Below are 25,672 nucleotides of genomic sequence, written 5' to 3' on the forward strand. Positions count from 1 at the left end.
TGTCTTGCAAAGCTTGCCATACAGTTTCCCCTTGTCCATAGTATCTCTTTTCCAGAACAATGCCAATTATTGCAGGTTTCAGAGAAGACATTGCCCCTTGGTAGGATCCCTTCCCCACTATGTTCCTGATTATACAACCCATAATTGAACTAGACGCTCCTCTAGTTACCTTTTCCTCATTTGTCTCAAAATCTTCTCCCTATGTCCATGCTTTTTCACTCCCCCAGATGCTGATTGCCCCACAGGATTTCCAACTCTACTCCACCTTATACCCTAGTTCCCAAGGTGGAAAGCATAGACTTTTCAAGCACCAAATCCCCAAGATCCCACTTCGTACAAGGTCCTCATCTCCCTTTTCAGATCATTTGTCTTTACACAAAGGAGCATTCATCAATGAAACCCTCCTACCATAATTGCAACCTCTACCTTTTCAATCCTTCTCTCCTTCCTCTTCACCCATTCCCCTGTAAGTTCTTTGCTTTTGGGGGACCATAAGAGTCACTATTTTTCCCTCATTGCTCACCTTTTATTTGACAAGTCCCATCTCATCCACCCTTCTATGTCCCTGCTTCCTTCCTCCCTTTCATGTAATAAACTAGTAGCACAAAACAAACATCGATTCACCTGTAGGCAGAGTATTGCCAGACTCTATCCATAATACCATAGATTCATCTCTTCACTGTCACCAACATTTGTCTTCCACCAATTTTTTTTTTTATACATTTAAAAAGAATTTTTTTACTGGTCTCTCTGCTATCATTCTCACTGTCCTGCCGTGTTTATTTACTCTTCCTTCATTGCTGTTGTTGGAATTTTTGAGAAGCAAATAATTTCTTCAGTTCTGGTATTCTTTCTAAAAATGTTTTAGTGCCTTTTCATTATTGGACAGCTACCTTTTTTCATTTATGATTAAGCTCAGATTTTCAGGGCGGGTTACCCTGGGCTGCATCCTGGGCTCCATTTTTCCTTTCCCTCCTATGGTTTATAGTGATATAAAATAGTATTGTACTTTATTCCATTCCCTCCTATTTTTACAGTATTACAGAACAGTTTTGCACTATTTGAATTTCTTTTCAAGGTCTTTGTCCTGATGGCTTGCAGAACTTGTCATTTCTGAATTAAATTGTTAAATTTAACCACTGTGTATCTTGGAATTTGTAGACTTGGGGGATTTATTTTTTTGTTTTTGTTTTTTAGAGGCAATCTGTGAATTTTTTTCAATTGGAATTTCATTTTCTTTATTCAGAAATAGTGGGCAATTCTCTTCTGTTATTTCCTTCATTATGGTGTTAAAGTTTTTTGTTCTAACATACTCTTCTGAGAACCTTGAAGTTATCTATATATTGGTATTTTGAAATCCATATGTTTAGCTTACATAGTTAGCATATTTTTTAATATTCTTTTTTTTGGCTTCTTTTAGATTGTCATTTCTATGTATTTGCATTCCCAATCTATTCTTTTTTTTGTTTCTTTGGTGAGAGTTTCCATTGCAAATTGCATGTTTTCTATTTTTCCCATTATTGTGCTATGCAGACAAAAATTCTGTTCTTATAATTTTCATTCTCTTTTGAGCCACACAGGAATAGTATATTGTGGTTCCATGTTCTCATATTCTACAGGGTCCTCTTTGTCATTAAATGCTGGGTCATTTTCCTTTGTTTTACAGTAATTATTCGTAGATAGTTGAACTCATTTACTAGATATAGATACTATGTTTCCTTCTGTTGTTAATATTTTCCTAGTTTTATCTGCTTATGTTCAAGATCTTTTGAGTTTTTTCTTCCTTAGATCTTTGCTATTTTCAGTCTTTCTACACCCCCCCCCCCACACACACACACTCCCAATCCTCTACTTTCTGATTCTGATTGTGATGGTTTCCTTGGGAACTAGATCTCAAAGCAGCAAAGCCTCCTCCTATGCTGGGCAATTAACAGTTTAGCAGCCTAGGTCTTCACTCCCAAGTTACTTTGGTTGGACAGAACTGGCACTAACTTGATGCCAAGTTCTTTCCCTCTGTCAACCCTTCAAGTATATGGTGTATTTTCTTGTTCTATTCTGCTCCCTCTCTCCCTTCACTTCTCTGATCTAGCATCAGTAGTTCAGAGATTTGTAGTGCTTCTACTACCGTGCTATATAACCAAAACTAAAACCAATTCGGACAACTCCAGTGGCTGGTTGTCACTCAGCAGGTTTTTTGCTCCTGAAGGGCCATTCTTGGCAGGATTGACTGTTGCAGGCCAAGTAAACTTTTGCGGCCTGAATTTAGGGGGCACCATAGTACAAGAAGATCTCTCTGGACTGTGGGTTTGAGTTTTGTTGCAAGCTTCTGTGTCAGTTATTTGAGTTTGCTAGTGCAGCTTTGCTGCCAATAGTATGGGAGATAAGAAGGTGCTGCCTAGTGAGCTCAGGGACAATCAGCTTAAGTTCATAGATTTTTTTTAACCGTCTTTTTGGATTCTGGGTGTCCTAGACCATGGAGAGACATGCCTTAAATCCCTTCTGAAAGAAGATTCCCCTGACAAGTGAAAAACAACCCTGATTGACAGACATTTAATGAGGAGGTGTGGACTAAAAGTCTTGCTGCTGAGAACAGTGACTTAACCATGAAATTCAGCAGCCTCAAGGAATCTGGGCAAGGGAAAGCCATCTCCATCTGGACCTTTCTAGGTAGTTTTTCCTTCATGAGTAAGTTACCCTAAACTCTAATGGAGGGGACCAAAGACTGAGGGTTCCTCCGGCAAAAGGCGTGGCCTGGAGTCAATTTATATTCTAAACAGAAATTAGTTCTCCCCAGTTGGGTGGAGTTCTGTCCAAGAACAAGTACCTTGAGAGCTAGAAGCAAATCTCATCACTCAATCATGCCCTTCTGAGATTGACAGATATTTTTAGGAAATGGATTTTAATAGAAATAAAAGGAAAGGGGATATATCACAAAATAATGTTATTAATATAATTGTATATTATTAATTTTACAAGAATTTTTCTTTTCTCCCTATCACTTTCCTCTAAGTCCCAGGAAAAAAAAAAAGGTGATTTCTTTTTTATTAAAGCTTTTTATTTTCAAAACATATGCATGGATAATTTTTCAACATTAACCCTTGCAAAACTCTTTTCCCCACCCTCTCCCCTAGATAGCAAGTAATTCAATATATGTGAAACATGATAAAAAATATATGTTAAATCCAATATATGCACACATTTTTACAATTACCTTGCTGCATAAGAAAATCAAATCAAAAAGGAAAAAAAAAAAAATAAGAAAATAAAATGCTAGTAAACAAGACCAAAAAAAAAGAGTGAAACTGCTATGTCGTGATCTATACTCATAGTCCTCTCTCTGGATGTAGGGGGTTCTCTTCATCACAAGATTAGTGGAACTGGCCTGAATCATCTCATTGTTGAAAAGGACCATGGCCATCAGAATTGATCATCATATAATCTAATCTTACTGTTGCCATGTACAGTGATCTCCTAGTTCTGCATGATGCTCATGCTTAGCATCAGTTCATATAAATCTCTTCAGGCCTTTCTGAAATCATCCTGCTGATTGTTTCTTATAGAACAATAATATTTCATAACATTCATGTAGATAATTTCTTCCTAGTCTTTCATCCCCATCTCTTGGTATTCCTGGCCTCCTTCCAAGTCTTAAGTAAAACTTCCATTTTCTATGAGAAAACTTTACTGACTCCCCTTACTGCTAGTGCTTTCTATTTCTTGATTATCTCTACAGATTATTCTTTATAATTTTTATATGTTTATTTTTGCTTGTCTCCCCCATTATACTCAGACTCCCAATTTTTTACAAATATTTTCAATCTATTTTGTTATGTAATTTTTTTAACATTCTTTTTTTTTTTTGAGTTCCAAATTCTCTTCCTTTTCCTTACCCATCCCCCCTTCTTGAGAAGGCAAACAATTTTGTATTGATTGTACATGTATCATGCAAAATTTATTTCTAGATGAGCCATATTACAAAAGAAAACACAGACCAAAAAAAAAGCCCCACAAGAAAAATAGTTTTAAAAAGTATGCTTCAATTTGCATTCTGAGTTTGGATCAGTTCTCTCTCAAGAGGTGGATGGCATTTGTCATGATAGGTCCTTTGGAATTGTCTTGGATCATTGTCTTGATCAGAATCCCTAAGTCTTTAATAGTTAATCATTCTTACATTGTTACTGTGTATAATGTTCTCCAGGGTTCTGCTCACTTCAGTTTGCACAAATTCCCTCAAATCTTCTGAATTTTTTTTTCTGAAACCATCATTATTTCTTATAACACAGTATAGTATCAATTGCAACCTCTATATGACATTTTAAGGGGAGACACTGCTTTAAATTCACCACACCAGCTTACAAAAGAAGCGCAAGAGTCTTTGAGAGAAGTTGAACTGGCTTTATTCAATGTGGTTGAAAGAGTAACTCAAAAACCCTTGGAAATAATCAGTTTTTGCTACAAAAGAGGCACCCACAGCAGTCCTTCATCAAGGAGGCAGTGTGATAAAGTGGGTAAACCTCCCAGCACAACCAGAATAAATGCAAGCAGTTTACATTCATTTCCTAGTGTTCTTTCTTTGGGTATAGCTGCTTCTGTCCATCCTTGATCAATTGAAACTAAGTTAGATCTTCTCTTTGTTGAAGAAATCCACTTCCATCAGAATACATCCTCATACAGTATCATTGTTGAGGTATATAATGATCTCCTGGTTCTGCTCATTTCACTCAGCATCAGTTCATGTAAGTCTCGCCAATCCTCTCTGTATTCATCCTGTACAGTTTGATAACTTTTGGGGCATAGTTCCAAATGGCTCTCCAGAATGGCTGGATGTGTTCACAATTCCACCAATAATGTATCAGTGTCCCTGTTTTCCCACATCCCCTCCAACATTCTGCATTATCTTTCCCTGTCATTCTAGCCAATCTGACAGGTGTGTAGTGGTATCTCAGATTTGTCTTAATTTGTATTTCTCTTATCAATAGTGATTTGGAACACTTTCATATGAGTGGTAATAGTTTTAATTTCATAATCTGAAAATTGTCTGTTCATATCCTTTGACCATTTATCAATTGGAGAATGGTTTGATTTCTTATAAATTAGAGTCAATTCTCTATATATTTTGGAAATGAAGGACTAATTATCTTTACAGACGCATCCAAACAAAATATATGTGCTGTATACTCTCATAATTTAACCATAAAGAGAGTAGTTAGAACTCCTTTTCAGTTTACTTGCAGAACTAATTATATGCAATCATGCTAGCTCTCACTTATTACCCAGGTGATATGAATATAATATCTGATTCAGCTTATTCAGTAGGTGTGGTACAAAGAATTGCCACAGCCCAAATAAAATTTGCAGCTTCTAATATATATCAGCTCTTTAAGGAACTTCAAGAGCAAATGAGAAAGCATCCAGTTAAGATTTATATCTTGCATGTCCACTCACATAGTGGACTTCTAGGTCCTATTTTTGATGGAAATTCAAAGGCAGATAGCTTTTTAACTATGTTAGCCAGTACTCCTTTGTTTCAGGAAGCCCAGGCATAAATACCATCAGGCTGCTTGAGCTTTACATTTACAATTTGGGATAACAAAAGAGGAAGCTAGGAACATAGTAAAAGCCTGTACAGCTTACCTTCCTTTCATGCTGCTTCCTAGGAAAATCCCTCGTGGTTTGAGACCCAATGAAATTTGGCAAATGGATGTGACCCATTATAAATCTTTTGGTTGTCTGTCTTTTATCCACATTGTGGTAGACACCTTTTCAGGATTCACTTTTGTGATACCAACAGTAAAAGAAACAGCCCAAGTGGTCACTGAATTCCTCATCCAAGCATTTGCAATTATGGGTGTGCCACAAGAAATAAAAACAGATAATGGACCTGCATATACTTCTAAACATTTTGAACACTTTTGTGCACAGTATAAAATTTTACACACCACTGGCATACCCTTTAATCCTCAAGGTCAGGCAATCATAGAGAGAAGAAACAGAGACATTAAGACACTCTTCCAAAAACAAAAGAAAGAGGGAGCCACGGGTAACCCTAAAGAACTTCTAAATTTAGTTCTCTATACCATTAATTTTTAAATTTTTGATAAAGATGCACTGGCTCCAGCAGACAGGTTTTATAACCCACCAGAAGGGCAGTGTCCAGTGCGAGCAGCTCCATTATCTTTAGATAATCGCCAGGTGATGTGGAGAGATCCAGAAAGTGGTGGATGGAAGGAACCAGATAGGTTAACTGCCTGGAGAAAGGGTTTGCTTGTATTTCTACAGATGGAGAAGGAATCAGATGGGTGCCAGTGACCTATATTCACCTTGTCCATCAGAGAGAAACAGAAAAACTTCAAAACAAAAGAGAAGATTTAAGAAACATCTGACACTGAAAGAGCATGGCTGACAATGAGACTGTTAAAAGAACTTTAAAATCTTCACGAATCATTGGATTCCCTAACATAAAATGAGACTGTTTCAAGGATTTGAAAACCAGCAGGAATCATTGGATTCCTTGAGATGAAAAATTGTTGATGAGACTATTGCAGTACTTCAAAGCTTACAGGAATTATTGGATTCCTGGCACATGAACTAATGGACAATGGATTCCTTTTGGACTAGTTCTAGGACTTATAGAGATGTATAAATTCTTCATGTTGATTCATGTTATTTGTTACATTACTACTAGCCTGTGTTATATTGCTATGTGCTTGTGTAATCTATGTATTTATGTATAATACCTCCCATATTGATGGATTTATGTATACTTGTTTCAAGTGAGCCCCTTCAGAAACCTGCTAATCTGATTTGATTTCCCATTTCCTTTGGTGTTTTCATCTCCCTTCCTGAGATGTCAAGGAGGGTGTGACCACCTTCTTTTTATGATGTTTTCACTTCTTTTTTGAGCAGTCAGGGAGGGCATAATCACCTTCTTTTTGGGGTTCTCATCTCCTTGAGAAGTCAGGGAGGTCATGACCATCTTATGTTCTAAATCAAAAGAAAGCGGGAGATGTTGGAATCCTTACAAAGTGTTAAGTCATTAGAATTGATAGAGACAGTAATTATTTAATTTAGCATGGTTCAGTATGATTGATCTGATCTTACAAGGAGATATTATGGGCCGGAACTTGAAACAAGGTACTAAGTGGAATTGATGGAAGCAATGCTTGTGTACTTGGGTTTTCTCCTTTAAGAGTTTACACATTAGAGCTCACACATTGGAGTTCACAAGTACGGGAGATACACAAAGTTAACTTTGTAACTTTGTGAATTCACACCACCCATAATCCCACTCACGGAGGAAGAGTCAACCTTTTTCATGGAGCATAAAAAGAGCTTCAGTCAGTCAGTCAAACAGAGTCAGTTCAGAAGAAACCACAAATAGGAGTTGAGCTAGACCAGAAGTCATTTCGGAAGATTGACAAAGTGAGATTCAGTTCGGGAGATTGAGGAGCTAATCTGCAGTCTGGCAGAACCAAGATTCAGAGAGAGGCTGAAGCTAGCAACAAGAGCTCTCAAAACCAAAGAAAGATAACTGGGCTATTGTGGAAGAAACAATAAAGAACTACTTGTAACACCTGGCTGCATTTGAAGTGATTATTACTTTGAACCGAAACTAAGGCTGCCTCCAGAAAACCTCCCCAAGAAACCTGCTCCCAGGGAACCATCATATTATACAAAAAAAGAGAACGCCACAGTATTCCATCTCAGTCATAAGCCTTCTGTCATTCACCAATTGATGGGCATCCTCTCAATGTCCAATTCTTTGCCACCACAAAAAAAGCTGCTATAGATATTTTTGTAGGAAAAAAAATCTAAAAAAAAAAACAAATAGTAAAGCAGAGACTGTCTTTTAACTTTTTTGTATACCCAATGCTTAAGACAGTTCTGGCACATAGTAGGTGTCTAACAAATATTTTTTGACTGGGTAATTTTTATATGAGCTTTTATTTAGGCCATTTACCCATTATAGCTTATGTTGGTATATGGTATTGAAATGTTGGTCTAAAACTAATTTCAACCAGATTGTTTTCCTAACAATTTTTGTCAAATTATGTGTGATGTATCCTAATTAAGTATATGATAAACAGTAAAGGAAAATAATTCTTATAGTCTCCAAATAAGAATAGGGGCTGTAGAAAAATCACTGAAACCTAAAGGGAGGGATTAAAATAAGAGCAAAGAGAAGGGGAGATACCAAATTATTGCAAAGAGAGAGTCTGACTAAATAACACTCCTCTAGAGTGGAATGGGAGATGGAAACCTTACAATGGTTCTTATTTGTAGGGAGTTGATATATAGGAAGATCACTTCCACTGAGTAAGGAATTTATTAGACTTGTTATCAGACAAATCAAAAGCAAGTACTCAATGTAAACAGAGATAAACAAGGAAGTTATATTTTTCTGAAAGGAAACAGCTAGGATCTAAATTCATAGAGGAAAAATTAATTGAATTGTGAAAAAAAAAAGTACTAAAACAATAATAAGAGATTTTAACATCTTCTCAGAACTATAGAGAAATTCAACCACAAAATATATAATCTAATAAATTGGTAGAGAAAAGAGAACAAAAGCATTAGAATGTCTTCTGAGTGAAACTCTTTTAAGAAAAATACATATCCTGAGTGCCTCGTGGCACCTTTATAAATATAAATTAGTATACAGAGGTAATATGAATAAATGTAAAACTGCAGAAATCATAAATATTTCCTTACCATTCCATGCTGCTATTAAAAATAGTGGTCAAACCAGGGAGTAAATATACAAACCCAAATGGAGACAATAATGAAATCTTAAATAAGATGGTCAAAGAACAAATCATTGAAATATTAAATATATGAAAAATAATGAAAAAAGTGATTGGGGGGGGAATCTCTGCTACACTGCTAAAGTAGTCCTTAAGAGAAAAAAAAACATATATTCCTAAAAATTATACATTGATAAAACAAGAGTGTTAGTGAACTGAATGTGCATTTTTAAAATTAGAAACACAGGAAACAAGCCCAAGATAAATGAAAAGAAGACATCTTGAAAATTATAGGAAAATTTGATAAATTTGGAACCAATTTTTTAAAACCCTGTAGAAAGAATAAACAAAATGAAAAGCTGTTTCTTTGGGAATAAAAATCTAATAAATTATTAAAATTTTAGTCAAGCTGATTCAAAAAATGGCAGAAAATCAAATCAGTAAATAGTATATGAACCCAGTAAAATCATACAGCAACAAAAAATCACAACAAAAACACAATAATTTTTTAATTAAACTTAATATGAATATTTAAATACCAATTAAAATGAGAACACAAAGAAATAAGGAATTGCCTTCAAAAATGCAAAATATTCAAAGTAACATAACAGCAAAAAAAGATTTCATTAATCTAATCTCAGAAAGGAAATACAACTAGCTATAAATAAACTACAAATGAAAAAAAAATCCTAATTCCTAAACAAAGGAAGAGCAGAAGTAATAGAACTCAACTCAGTATTCAATGAACCAGAAAATATAAATTTCTTTTTTTTTCAGACTTACTTCATAGTATTTTATTTTTTCAGATACATGCAGAGATAGTTTTCAGCAGTCATCTTTATAAAATCTTGTGTTCCAAATTGTTTTCCCTCTCCTCCCTCCTCAAGACAACAAGCAATCCAACATGGATTAACCAGAAACATGGATTTCTTAGAAAAGAATTCTCTACTTTTTAATAACTGCTAAGAAAACTGGGAAAACTCTGGCAGAGTTTAAGCTTAAACCAGCATTTTATGCCATCTTTCGTAATAAATTTAAAATGAATATGTGATCTGAATATTAAGATAATATTTTTAAAATTAGAAGAGAATCTGCCTCGGACATGATTAGGAGACAAATTCTTATTCAAACAAGGGATAGAGACAATTACAGAAGAAAACATTAATAATTTGATTATGCGAAATTAAAAAACTTTTTAGTAAAATGAATGCATATAGAATAAGAACCAGTGAAATAGGGTGAAGGGGAAATCTTTGCATCTTGGATAAGGATTTGGTATCCAAAATATGTAATTTATAGAAATATATAAGATCAAAAGCTGTACCCCAGTTGATAGGAATAAATAGTTGTTTAAAGAAAAATTGTGAACTATTAAAAATCATAAGAAAGAGTATACCAAATGACTATATCATAAAAGCAAATCAAAACAGTGAGGTTAAACAAAGGCAAATAAGTATTATTTGGACTTATATTGATATATATATAAATGTATATGTATGCATTTGTATACATATATATGTGTGTATGTATTATGTATGTTCATGTAGAATATATCCACACTTAATTGTTGTGGAATGGGGGAAGGGTAGGGAAAATAAAGTAAAAAGTACATTGCAGAAAATAAAAGGAAACCTACCAGGAAGCAAAGAAAAGGAAGAAAAGTATTATTGTTTTGATTTAGTACACACTTTCTGGAAAGAAATTTGGAAATCATGCAAATAAAGTGGCTAAAGTGCTCATATTCTTAAACCCAGAGTTTTCAGTACTAATATATATCCCAGGGAGGCTACTAACAAAAATAAAGACTCCATATAGATTACTTATAATAGCACTTTCTGTGTTAACTAAGAACTAGAAACAAAACAGATGTCCATATACCAAATTATGGTATATGAATGTAACAGGATATCATTGTGCTATAATAACAAAACTGATAAATACACAGAAGCATCAAAAGGTTTACATGAACTAATACAAAAGTAAAGTAAACAGAACCAAGAAAACAATATGTGTAATGACATTGGCAATATGCAATTTTAATGGAAAAAAATAATCATAAAACAATTGAAAATGCATGTTTAAAAACAAGATTGATTCTAAAGATATTTGAGAAGATAAAATTATTCCTAAGAGTAGAACATTGTTTATATTGACTTTCTTTAGTTTTTACTGATATTTTTGTCTTCCTTTTTTTTCTTTTAAGAAAATCATTTCTTATAGTGATGGCTTAATATGAGGAAGAAGGGAAGTCACTGGGGAAAATATTTTCAATGTAAAAAAAACATTTTTTTAAAATGTTCTCAAGCGGATTTAGCTAATCTTTTAATATATGACTGCAACTTGTCCTATTTATAAAAATTTTAATGCAGCAATCTCTTTCTCTTTAGCTTGAAAGAGCCAATTCCTTATTAGACCAAACACAGCAACCGTATAGATATCTCATTGAATCTGTTCGTCAGCGAGATTCTAAGATCAATGAACAAAATGAACGTATTTCGCAACTTGAAATGGATGTCAGGTAAAACAGCTAAATATTTTTCTATTAGAATAATGGGAACATTATTACTATAAAATGTCATTATAAAGATATCAGGTTTAAATGTTATTCAACAAAAATAAGAATTGTGAAAATGAAGGTTTTTGAATGACTTAAATTGGTATTGGCTTTGCTTTCAGACAATAAACTGACATTTATAATAAGCATCAAAAATGATCAGAAACTTATTATAAAAATAGCAACTCAGTCTAATAGATCCAGATGTGAGATTTTGATCTGTCCTTTCTAAGGAGAGATAAATATAATTATTCCAGAAGAGGAGGGAGAGGTACTTCCTGCTACTATTTAGGGGGTCATCTTTGCTTTAAAAATATTTATAAAAGAATAAAACTATTAACATTTAGCAAAATTTACATTCTGCAAATGAACTAATAGGCCTTCTCTTCGATTTCCCTATGTTTATGATAAAAAAAAAATCCCCCAAACAGGATTAAATTATGAAATTGGTGTCTTATTTGATATTATAGATAATTAACTTACCCCATTTATGATCCCTTAAATATTTTTCAGTTGAATATGACATATTTATTGAGCACCTGTATACCCCTTTGACTTTTCTCTCTTACTTGCTAATTCTTGCCCTACATAACTTCCATACTCAATTCAGTAAATATTTCTCCTGAAGTGAGAAGTTTCTGAAGATAATTAAGAAACCATACTAATTTGATCCACTACAAATTCACAGTATTTAAACTGAGCTAGACCTTTACCAGCTGCATGCATTCAAAAAATATTTACTAAAATACCTGCTCTGTACCCTGTGCTGTTCTAAACTAGAGAATACATAAATATAAGACATGGTTCTTTTATTCAATGGATTGGCAATTTAGATTGTGCATAGATAATACTACACATTAGTTTAGGACAAATGGATTTCAGTGAGGGGAGGAAGAATTGTAGAATTTGAGGTGCTTAAGAAGAATAAGGTTTAGAATTGTCCAAAGTATGATAGTTCATCAAATAAAAATAAAAGAACTGCCATGTAGTAGTGATGAGTAATCTGAGTTCTTGATCTCAACACAACTTCACCCTCTCTTATGTCTCTAATTTCTGTTGGTTCTTAGATCTCCAGAAATTATTTTCTCTCAATCCTGCTATAAATTACCACTAAATCTATCTTCTTCCCTTTATTACCTACCAAACCTTTCAAAATGCTTTATTTGCACTCACTACTTTTTCATAATCCATTCAATCTTTAATGCCTTTTAATCTATATATTCTGCTATTGTACTCAGTTTGCCATTAATTTTGAGACAGTTGTTGGTTGGCCTAGTGAATCTATCACTGACCTGGAATTAGTAAGATCTGAGTTCATATCTAGCCTCAGATACATATTAGCTATGTAACCTTGGACAAATCATCTGACCTTGTTTTTCCTCAGTTTCCTTCATTCTAAAATGGGAATAATAATAACACCTACCTTTTGGAGTTTTTGTAAAGATTGAATGAGATTAGTAAAAAGCCCTTAGCACAGTACCTGGCACATAAATGTTTATTCTCTCCTTGTAAGTGCCAAATTCATTGCCAGCATGGTTTCATCAAGAATAAAACATGCCCTGATTTTTCTTGCACAATATGACAAATACAAAAATATATTTAAAAGGATTATACATGTATAATCTATATCAGATTGCTTTCTGTCTTCAGGAGGGAAGAGGTAAGGGAGGAAGGGAGATAAAATTTGTAGCATGAAATCTGACAGGTATGAATATTGAGAACTATTTGCATATATTTGGAAAAGTAAAATACTGTTGAGAAGAAAAAATAAAATATGTATAACTGAAGAAAAAAGATAGATCAATCAAGAAGCCAAAGTGAATAGTAACAACCAATAGTGAATAGTAATAGTAGTATCATTAGTATCCATGCAGTGTAAAGAAAAGTCAGGGAAGGCCCCCAGAATATTGAATGGGGTCTCTGGATCAAACTTATAAAAGGCCATAGATGAAAATTAAATAGGAGAGAAAGATATGAATTGGTTGTGATCAGCTGATATGGAGTGGTTTAAGTAGAAATAAGTTTATTAATTTGGGATGAGCAATTCCATTTTGTTGTGACTTATTTGTTATATAACCTGAATTGTTTTTGTTTTGTTTTGTTTTGTTTTAGGAGCTTGGGAGTTGGGGCTTTTTTGTTTGGGGAGGAAGTGGTTGGTAATAAGACTTAAATAGCATAATGTGTGTGTCTCAAATCTAGTAAATAACTGATAAGAAAAAAAATATTTTAAAAAAAAAAGAATAGGACAATGCCAATCTAATTTCCTTTTTTTAATAGGCTTACCAAGATGGTACATTAAGAGAATTCTATATATATAGTATAACCAGACTTAGTGTTTGAAGAAGCTTCTCTTATTGAACTTGAAGGAAAAAAAGATCAAATAAATGAGTGTATAAGTTTACATGGATCAGAATTGTTTGAATGAATAGATCCTAACAGTAATTAGTAAGGAATGGGTTATTGTCAATTTAGAAGAAGATCTCTAGTGTAGTATGCATAGGATTTGCTGTTGAACTCTAAACTGTTCAGTATTTTTATCCATACATAGCTTTAATGAGGTTGTTGTCATTCTTTTCAAATTTACAGATGGCACAAAATGTATGACTAATAGTTTGAATGATGGTATCAGGTGAAGCTTCCTCTTATAATAAAAAGAACAATGGATTTGGAGTCACAAGACACTGGTTTAAATCTTCACTCTGTCACCTATTACTGGTGTGACCTTGAGAAATTCACTAAGCTGTTCTGGGCTTCAATTACCTTGTCTGCAAAATCAGATAGCTGAAACCAATGATTTCCCAAGTCCCTTTCAGCTCTAAATTCTTTGATTCCACGATCAAATAATGGACCAAATATAATGAAGTGTAATTTAATAGGGGTAAATGTAAGATCCTACATTTGGATTCAAAAAAATCAACTACATAAGCATTTGATTGGAAAAGCATAGCTAGAAAATAGTTTTATCTATGGCTAGGATCAGTTAGAGAAAAAAAAAAATTTACCATACCTTGATAGTTTAACACATTCCTTCACAAAACCTTATCTTAATACTCTCCAACTGGGTAGAATCTTTTTTGGTTTTGAAATCTCCATAGCACTTAATTTTAACCATTTTAATAAACTATATCATAATCTGCTTTATATTATAGTTATTTTTAAAGATCTGTAGAATTTTTTCTATGGAAGAGACTTTAGAGGTTATTCACCATTCTCCTTATTTTATAGATGAGGAAACTGAGTTTTAAAGAATTTTTAACTGACCCAATTTCAATATCACATCTCACAATAAAGCTGGTACTCTAACTGAAACCTTCTTACTGCTAATATGTTGTTGTTGTTGTTGTTTAATCTCATGTTAACTCCCCATTATATCATGGTTTGCATTTGTCATAAAGTTATTATAGAATGTTAGAGCAAAAATGAATTTTTGAACCTAATCTAATCTCAGTTATCCCATACACACACACACACACACACACACACACACACACACACACAGTCCCAGAAATGCTGAAGGACTTGACCAAAGTCACAAAGCTAATTAATTAGAGTCAAGACTAAAACATGAATCTCCTTATTCCTAATCCATTCCTCTTTCCACTATCTTCTCACCCTTTATTTCCTTCGCTAAATTGAAACAGACAATATGCCTTTTTCACTTTTGTGTCCCATAATTCTCATCTTAGTTCTGACATAAGTGTTTAGTGAATATTTGTTGAATTGAACTGAAAACATAATTGCATCATTTTTAGTGCTCTTCAATTGAAATTAAAAGGCTTAACTTTGTGTACAAGAAAAAGGTTCATCTGGTTTTAATTTCTCTCACAGTTTAGTCTCTGGGTGTTAAAGTTACTCAACAATTCCAATACTTATGCGAAACAAAATTATTATAGGGATGAAAATTTAAAATTAAAAAAAAATCAAAATACAAACAGAAAAAAAATGTTATTGAATTCAGGTTTCCTGAATTTCCTTGCCAGCAGATAAATATACAGGTAGTTAATTTCTATTGATATGCTTCTCTTTGATATCAAATGTTTTTTCCTGTTAGACTTTACTTTTTTCCCTTCAGCTCTTTCCTCATAATATCTCCTCCAATATAAATTATAAAATTCTCTAGTTCCAATAACCATTGGCTTTTTTTTTTTTTTTTTTTTTTGGTAACTTAATGTCATATAAAGGCACTTTCCTGCTTTAGCCGAATAAGCACCAACCCTGAAGCCAGGAGGACCTGAGTTCAGATCTGGCCTCAGACACTTTACACTTCCTGACCTTGGGCAAGTCACTTAACCCCAATTGCCTCAGCAAAAAAAAAAAAAAGGCAAAATAAAATTTAAAAAAAAAAGAATAAATGAAATTTAATTTATTAAAGAATATATATGATCAGATCTTTCTTTTTATTATTTTTATCTCTGTAAAATTTCAATGTTATTTATCCAATAAATTTTAGCATTGCTTTTCTGTTCCTGAGGCAGGGAATAGAACTGGGAGGAAGGGGCAGAGGTGAGCATAATAGCTAGAAAGAAAATTAATAATCTTATTAACATGATCTTTATTAACAATAATAATAGAAAAGCAGAAAGGCTTATCCAGTGCCTTTCTTCCTGTGAACTTTATTCTCAAGCATTTAGTCAAGACTTTGTAAATGAAAATGAATCATTTGTGTTGAAAGCTAAGGATTATAATCATGTCACAAGACATGTTCATAAAAGCAACTGTTAGGTAAATATTGAATCTTCTTTGCTGTTGAAATGACCTTTCTTTAATGATTTTCTAGTAAATCACTTTGATTCAGATTTTTTTTTATATATTTCTAATGAATATTTTCAACTGGATATGGATCAGTGAATTTTCTTATTATTAAAAGAAATCAACACTATCAGTAGTTTTATCTTAGTGGTAAAAAATATTATGCTGAAAGTAATCTCAGCTTTAGAAATATTTCTCAACATGAAGGCTGACATATACATATGTGTCATCCCCAAGATTACATCATCAGCCTCACCTTGTGACAGTCATGTTCATCACAAAAGTTATGCTTATTATGGAATCAACCACCATAAAATGCTTCATGCTAAATATTTTTATCCTTTAAAATTAAACTGGCTGTGCTATGCAAATATGTTACAAGAAGTCTTGTGCAACATTTCTGGACTACCATTTCATAACTATATTCTGCTGTAGTTAGTGATAGCTGTCATTTGAAAAAATTAAGGCAGTTTTAGTGGTAAAATTATTATAGTGCAGAATGGTACTAAATACATGCTTCAGTTTCCATAGAAAATAATATTGTCTACAAAGAGACCCAACAGATTTATCATAATTTAAACCCAGTCAAATAACCTTTAAGGCCCTGTTCTCTCGTGGCTTTGAACATTTTAGGCAACTTCTAGAATAACAATTCATTGATTCTCTCATATTAATATTATGAATATTCTTTTCCCAAAATCTGAAGATTTTGAAATATTTCACTTATTAACCCCTTATCCGATAAACTGTCAGTATTCTCAAATCCCAAAACCACTTTTATTTGCCATATCAATTGAGAAGACTAATAGTTACTTGGCACAAATGTTTAGGGATTCTGCTCTATCTGATTTTTAAAAATTTATCTGAAGAAAAAGAATACAAAAGTTTCTGTTTCCAAAGAATACAAAATAAAATTAATTTGAGTAGTTTTTCTATTTTTCTCTAAAAATGTAAATTTTTTAAAGTTATCAAGCAGACTAGATTGCAACAATTTTGCATCATCTTGTGATAAAATGATCTTAAAAGTGAATATTAGCAATATCATTATCAATGCTTTAAATTTACCCTATAACTGAAATAAAAACATATCTTAAAAGAACAGATTTTTTTTTTTTTTTTTTTTTTTTTTGCCCTCCATCTGACTTAAACAGGCTGAATTGTAAGTCCGTACTAGGGTATGTGTGGGAAGGGAAAATAATTAGCAGCTAAATTTCACTGCCTTGTTGTTACTTGGGTTTTTTTGTTGTTTTTTTTTTTTTTTTTTTTAATAACTACCAGTTAAAGAAGAAAAGGCTACATTGTCAGTTCTCCTTTAAGGATTAGCCAGAATATATTGATCCAGGAAGTGAAGGAGCAATATAATAGGAACATGTTTTCATAGAGCAGGTGAAAGAGAGCCATAAACATGAGTGTCTGAGTAATAATTAACAGTGAATTGAACAATTATGTATGTAATATGCTATTCAAGGTTGATGTGCTTACAAAAAGATTTGTTTTGTGGCTTCTTTGTGAGTCACGCAAAAGAGGTTTTTATTTTTAAAAGGTGAATTCCCACTGTTATGAAATACATCTTATACCAGCTAAACTTCTACTGAGTCATGGCATAGAGGAAGAGCACTGAATATCCTAGTCACTTTATCCAATAATAATGAACCAAAATGGTATTGGAAAGTAATCTAATTTTTTTCATACTTAATTTGATGATTAAATAAGAAAACTATATATTTTCAACTTTTCCAAATATCTAATATCTGGTTACAAGGATTAAATATGGAAAGAAGTGTTTTAAAATCCATAGATTAAATTTATTCTTACTGTTTAGCCCCTAAATACAAAATATTTACTTCATTGTAGAACAAAAAAAATGTCATCAAGCATAGACTGTTTCTATGGAATTATCCAATCAAATTCCTTTAATTGCTTTTGAGATTCCATTCCTATTTATTACATAGCAGTTTAACTTGCCTACTGGTACTGGAAACTTTTTTTAAAAAGTTATTCTATGAACAAATCAACACAAAATCTAGTGGAATTATACAAATAAAAAAAAAATCAGATCCTTACTGTGACTTTTAGAATTCTTACCCAGTTCTTCATAGTACTTTCCAATTACTCAGATCAGTAGGCTTTTTGGCGCCTGACTCCAAACGTCTATTGGTTTTTGTGCTGAGCTGTTTACCTTTATTGGTGTTTAATTACTATTTTGCTCTGATGCCTGTTTTTTTATCCAAAGTCATAATACTACATAGTATTTATAGAGAGTTTTATGTGTTTAAAGGTTTTTTATAATCATTAATTAGTTAATCCGCATGTCCTATTTGGAAACCAAGGCAAATGAGATTGTGTTGTTTTAGGTCGCAGTTGTCAGTGGCACAGGTAGAAGCATAAATAAAAATTGCAATTAACTTGGGCATTTAGACTATAGACTGTAATACCTCTTGTGGAAGCTTTTTATTACCTCTAAGGAATTAAAGGTAAGGTATTGCTTCCAAATGCCTGGAATTACTAGTTCTTCCAGAAACCCTCCTACTAAACTAACTTGACGTTTTTACATTTTAGGGCTTCCCATTTTCTTCAGGGTTACCTCAGATTTCATTGGGCATGGTTCTATTAATTTTTACATTCAGAATTTTATTTGCACATATGTATGAGGTGCATTGTTCCATATCAGTTACTTATGATCTTGATTCTCCTTAATATCCTGTTAAAAAAGATCCCTTCTTGAACCTTCAGAAGATCTTTATCATTGAATATTAAATAATGTGGCCCCAAACAACAAAATAAGCACATGTTCAACTTATCATCACAGCTTCAATTAGTCTCCTCTTAAAATGGTGACAGAAATAATAATTAAGTGAAGAATTGTTTATATACATATATAAACATATACATATACATATATACATATATGTATTTGACCTGAATATAGTGAGCAGATTGAAAATTTTTGTTATGATCAATATTTTAAGTTTTTTCTCTTAATATTCCAACATTATATTCTGTTCTTTGGAAAATAAGTAGCAATGTTATATACACATATATCAGAAAGACTTCTCTATTTGAATATTCCATCAAGTACCTGCAATTTATCATGTCCTCTCTCCTAAACTGCCACCTTCATTTTTCTTATCATCAATGATAATTCTTTGTTCCCCATCCCTATTCTTTTGCTTTCTCCTTTGCTTCCCACCTTAAATTAGTTATCATATCCTGAAGTTCTTTCGTTATGAAAACTTTTGGCTTTACCCCTCCAACTCTTATTTCCATAGCAACCATTTTGGTTCTGATACTTATTCCCTTATCCCTTACTTGCTACATCAAGCTTTTTGTTGTATGTTCTTATTTCTCTCACTCTAATAAATTCACCTAAAAACTTTTAGAATAACTTCTAAACACCGGTTTCTCTTCCCTTTACTAATCTATTTAAGATCTATTTATCCTTGATTTTTCTACAGAAAAAAAAAATCACTTTTGTAGTAGCAAAAGAATGGAAAGAAAGGGGATCCCTATCCCACTTCCCTGTGCTATATCCCTCTCAAGGATAGCATCAATTGGAGAAACAAATTGTGGTATTTGAATAAAATGAAATATTACTGTGAAGTAACAAATAATGACTGTGATAGATTCAGAGAAATATAAAAAAATTTACATAAACTAATACAAAATAAAGTAAATAAAACCAGCAAAAATATGTGGAACCACAAAGATATGAATGAAAAAAAATAACAATTAAAATATCTTCCACCTTCTCAAACCAAGAACATAACTCATTTTACTGAAAAAATTGAGACTATTCACTTCTCCCCTCTTCCTTCTCCTTTTCTCAAGTCACCCTGATGTTTTCTACCACCATCTGCTCTTGCTCTCATTTTACATAAAGAGGAGATCATTCTTCTCCTTGCTTATCCAGCACAAGTGATCCCACTCTACCCTGTCATCTCTACAAGATTGCCTCTTCTATCATCCTTACTTTCTCCCTAATATTTTATCACTCTTTGTCTCTTGTTTTGTTCTTAGTGTTTAGAAATATGTCCACTTGTCCTCCTTCCTCAAAAAAAACTTATTTGATGATGTTTCATCCCTTTTGTGTCTGAATTTCTTAAGAAGATCACCTACAAATGTCTTTCTGCTTCAAGTCTCTACTACACCAGTCTATCCTCTACTCAGTTGTCAAAATGATTTTCCTAAAGCATGCAATTCCTTTCTTCCATCTTTCTTAACTTTGCAGTCTAGCTTCTAGCTACCTCATTCAACTGAAGCTATCTTCTTTAGAGTTCTAGATAATCTCTTAATTACCAGATCTGGTGGCCTTTTCACAGTCCTCCTATTTCTGGAGCCCTCTTCCTCCTCTGACACTGTCAATCACATTCTTTTCCTTAATACTATTTTCTCTCTTGTCCTGGTTCTATTCCTGCCTATCTGATTAGTGCTCCTTCTTCTTTACTGAGTCTTCATCCAAATCCTGGGCACTAACCATGTAAGGCACTTACCATAAGGCTCTGTCTTGGGTTCTCTTTCCCTTCTCCCTGTAGATTCTTTCACTTGGTGATTTCATTTCCCATAGATTTAATTATCATGTCTATGAAGTTGACTCTCAGATCTACTTGTCTAGTCCTAACCTCTCAACTTCTCCAAGGACCTATTAGACATATAAAATCAGATGTCCCATAAGCATATATCCACATGTCAAAAACTGAATTTATTACCTTTCTCTTTCTAATTTCCCTTTTTTCTTCCTAACTTTCTATTACTGTCAAGGATGGAACTATCCTTTCATATGAGTAACCTAGGTATCATCCTTGACTCCTCACTCTCTCATATCTTACATATCTAATCAGTTGTAAAAGTACTATCAATTCCACTTTCACAGAATCTCTTATATATACTTCCTCTCCTCTGACATTTCAACCAATCTAGTGTAAACGTCCCTATCACCTCACATTTGAATTATGTTAGTCTGTTTTCCACTCCATCCCAAATTGGTCTTCCTAGAACAGAGGTCAACCCCCCCCCCCATTCAACAAGCTCATTGGCTCCCTGTTATCTCAAATCAAATATGAATACTTGGATCAGCCCCTACTTACAGGGAACTCATATTCTAATGAGAAAAATTGCAAACAATGATGTACAAGCAAGATACTTAGATATATGTATATCTATCTATCTATATGATATATTGGAAGTCACTAAGCTAAACCAAACAAGGACTAGGAAGGCTTCTTGCAGAAAGTGGAACTTAACCAGGAAACAAAGATGAGAAGGGAAAAGTTGCAAGGAAAAGAGGGATTGAGGGGAGCAATAAGTGAAAATATCTAGAGTTCACCTAGAGTGAAAATACCACAGTGTAGTGGATATGGCACAGTGAGGAAGCTGATGTGGGCTGGATCATAAAATACATGGAGGGGAATAAGGTGAGTCTAGGAAGATAGAAAGGGCTCAGGTAATGAAGGGTTTTAAAAACCAAACATGTAGTTTTATCTTTGATCCTAGAGAACCAATAATAGAGAACCAATGGAGTTACTTTAGGGCAGGGAGGGAAGATGAAATGATCAAACTGGTGCTTTAGGAAGATCATTTTGACAACTGAGTAAAAAATGGACTGGAATAGGTAACTATTGAGGCTGATAGACTAACCAAAAGGCCATTAGAATAGTCCAGGTATGACGTAATGAGGGCCTGTACCAGGTGATTACAGCGTCAGAAAGAAGGGGACACACACAGTAGCAAATAAATATAATAACTTTGTATTTAACAAGAGTAAAGATTTAAGACTTGGGGGGGTAAGAATTCATTATTTGGTAAAAATTGTTAAGAAAATTGGAAGTGTAGCAGAAATTGGACCATAGACTAATATCTTACACCATTTATAAAGATAAGGTCAAAATGGATACATGACCTGGATATAAGAGAGATATTGCAAGAAAATTTGAAGAACTTGGAATGTATTATCGTCTTTGTGGTAGCAAAAAACTATAAATTGTAGGACTGCTCATTAATTGAGGAATGACTAAACAAGTTGTAGCATATGATTGTCATGGAATATTACTGTGCTTTAAGAAATGATGAGCTCAGTGATCTTAGAAAAACATGGAAAGATTTGCATGAAAAAATGAAGAGCGAAAGGAGCAGAAAGAACCAAGAAAACATTGTATTAAAAAAATCTCGGTATTATTTGAAGAATGGCTTTGAGTAGATGTCATTTTGACAATTATAAATATGCAATTTCACTATAAAGGACATATGAAGAAAGATACAGTCTGCATCCATAGAAAGAACTGATAAAAGTATATATAGATTAATTTTACAAGTATAGATATACCTATTTGTGTCTTATGTTAGCTATCTCTGAGGTGGGAAGATAGAAAATAATAAAAAGGAGAGTGAAGGAAATTTACATATGTGTTGTTTACAAAGAATAACAAATTGTACATAATGAATTTACAATTTCATATGCAATCATTTTTTTTATTATATTATGGAAGTGCTTGTTTGATTTTGGAAATTAAAAAAAAAATTTTAAGATGTTAAGATGTGTGGAGTGAGAGAGAGAATGAAGGAGGAGTACAGGATAAGACTCAGGTTATTCACATGAGTGATTGAGAGGATGGTAGTATCTTTGACAGTGATAGGAAGGTTTGGAAAAGGGGTGGTTTGGGGAAAAAAGGAATGAATTCAGTCTCAGACATGTTAGTTCAGATTTTCTGAGGGATGTCCAATAGGCAATTGGAGATGTGAATCTAAAGATCAGGAAGGAGGTCAGATCTGTATAAATAAATCTAAGAATCAAATGATTACTGAATCCATGAGAGCTGATGAGATTATCAAGCAAAAAAGTCTGAAGAGGAAGAGAACCCAGAACAGAACCCTAGGGAATATTCACAATTAGTAGGCACAACGTGGATAAAAATCCAGAATGATGAAAACCTAGAGAGAAGAGAGTATCAAGGAGAAGATGATTAAGAAGGATAAGGATTTTTAAAAGTCCATTGGATTTTGCAATTAAAAGATCATTAGTAACTGGGGTGGGTTGGTGAGAGTTTCAGGTAAAGGGTCCATGACTATAGAGTTAAGGAAGTGAACAGAAAAGAAATATATGGAACACTAATTGTAAACAGCCTTCTCAACCCTCTGCAGTCCAGCTTCCAAATTCATATGCAACTGAAAGCGTGCTCTCCAAAGTTATCTGTGATAAAATTTAATGACCTTTGTTTTGATCCTCATTTTTGATATAGCTACAGCCTTTGGCACTGTCAATCAGGTTTTCTTGACACTACTCTTCTAATTTTCATATCAGTATTCTGTTTTTTTGTTTGTTTGTTTGTTTTTGTTTTTGTTTTTTGTTTTTTGTTTTGACTCTCTTGATGGATCTCCATTCAGAATCTGCCCAGTATCAACCAAGGTTTCATCTGAATCTCCTTTTTTCTCTTGCTTACACTTTACTGCTGTCCCCTTAATCTGTGACCCTACTACAAGCAGCCTGCTTGTTTCTCCTCATGAATGATGCATCATCTCTGAACTCTCTGCATTTGAACTGGCTGTCTTCCATGTGAATGCTGTGCTTCTTAATTCTGACTCCAGCTTCCCTCAAGATTCATTCAGATCATACCTTCCTTTGAAAGGTTCTTTACTTCTTTACTTAACTTTACTTCTTATTACTTTTTAATTACATTCTATATATCATATTTAATTATTTGAAAGAAAGGTAATGTTTTTGAGAACAGGGACTATGCTCTAATTGTAATAATTCCTAATGATTAGCACAGTGGTTAGAACATGCTAAGAGAATAACAAATGCTTGTTCATCAATTGATTCGTTTTTTATTATATGTTACTAGTATTATTACTATGTGATAGGCACTATACTAAGTGCTGGAAATTCAACATGTCAGCAATGCAACATGCCTTTTAAAAAAGTTAATAATCCCCTAGATTACATTAAAAGAAGCTAAGTTTCCAGAATATGGACAGGGAGAGAACCAATATTCACTTTCTGATCAGACCAACATATGGAGCAGTGTGTTCAATTCTAGGCACTAGACTTCTAGGAAAAACTTTGACAAATAGAGAGAAAGCAAAGGAAAACAACAAAATAATGATCTTGCTGCTTTTTGAGACTCAATTGAAGAAATAGGAACAGTAACTAGGAACGGAGTAAATTTGGAGGAAGAAGTATATAATAGCAGGCATTAAGTCTTTGAAGGACTGTCAGAATTATCTTCTTGATTCTGTTTGGTTCCTATGGAAAAATTGAAGAATAATGGTTGGAATTTACAAAGAAACAGATTTAGGATAGGAAAAATTTCCTAATTATTCCTAAGCTAATTAAAATGGATTGGGCTGTCTGAGGAGTTCTTTATACCAAAGAAAGATAATCATTTGCTAGTGATATTATAGAAAAGATTCCCTTTCAACTCCAGGTTATTCTTTCCATATAATCTCTTGCATCCCTTACAACCTCAAGATATTGTGAACATTTACCATTGTTGAGGATTTTCAAAATCCTCAAATATACCAATGGCAGTCTACTTGTCATCTGGGGGGGGGGGGAGTTGGAACTGAAGATTTTGCAAGGATCAATGCTGAAAAATTACCCATGCATATGTCTTGTAAATAAAAAGCTATAATAAAAAAAAAAGAGTATACCAATGGCTTTAGGAATCTCAAAATGTTTTCATCAGCATCAACATTGTTGAAATAAATATATAGCCACTCAAGGAGAATACTTTAAAGGGACAACACATTTAAATGTATAAATACTGATACTTTAAATTTAAAAATGTCATTACTCAGGGATACTGATGTAGAAAACAAATTTAAATAAAGTAGATTGTTTGCTGAATATGAAGTTACAGTAAAGGGAATCAAATGGATTTGAAAAAGCCATCAAATACAAAGGTAACATAAATAAAATGATATAAACTAGTAAAGAAAAGATTGAACTGAAAATTGGGAACTTTGGATTGGATAGTTCTACCAATAAATTTATAAGAATTTAGACAAATAACTGATCCTAATTCACCTTCCAATTCTTTATCTAAAAACAGTAAGGAAAATGTTTTTAGGGAAAATGAGATGGTACAATGCATTCAGAAGAAATACAAAAATAAAAACATAACTATCCTAAATTATACATCTTAATGAAATAAATGCTTGTAAACATTCTAAAATCAGAACTAGGAATGTATGGTTTGTCATGATTCTGATTCTTGTTCTTTTTTATGTTTTTGTTTTCCTTAAAACAAAACAAAACAAAAACAATTTCAATTACATAGTTTTTGTTGTGTATGTCAAGGCTGACCTTGGAGCAAAGAAGACTTCAAAACTTGCCTTTAGCATACATATACATATATATATATATTTGTGGAACCCTGACTTTTTAATGTAGTAACCAACTTTCTAGGTCTATAAATTACAATGAAAGAACCAACTCTTTTTAACTGAGAGTTCTCTATATCAATAAGATCACTGGCATAGGCTCTATCACTTATATTTCTGAGTCTACTCAATTTTTTCTTTATCCTCAGAGTAAGTTCAATACCACTAAATAAATTTTCCATATTTTTGTAACTATATGTGTATGTGTGTAGGTGTGTATTATAGCCAATGCATTGAGTAGTAAATATAA

The 25,672-nt window shown here is 33.0% G+C and overlaps 1 protein-coding gene across 2 annotated transcripts in view; it reads left to right on the forward strand.

The window, feature by feature from the left end:
- The window catches only part of PIBF1 (progesterone immunomodulatory binding factor 1), a 271,889-nt gene that overhangs the window by 193,085 nt on the left and 53,132 nt on the right, over window positions 1–25,672 (forward strand). For both annotated transcript variants that reach the window (XM_031958465.1, XM_031958464.1), the window contains exon 15: window positions 11,132–11,262. In XM_031958465.1, coding sequence (XP_031814325.1) covers window positions 11,132–11,262 — 131 coding nt within the window. The remainder of the gene's footprint in view (window positions 1–11,131; window positions 11,263–25,672) is intronic.

The sequence above is a fragment of the Sarcophilus harrisii genome, chromosome 3 (assembly GCF_902635505.1).
Source record: "Sarcophilus harrisii chromosome 3, mSarHar1.11, whole genome shotgun sequence".
NCBI classification, from domain to species: domain Eukaryota; kingdom Metazoa; phylum Chordata; class Mammalia; order Dasyuromorphia; family Dasyuridae; genus Sarcophilus; species Sarcophilus harrisii.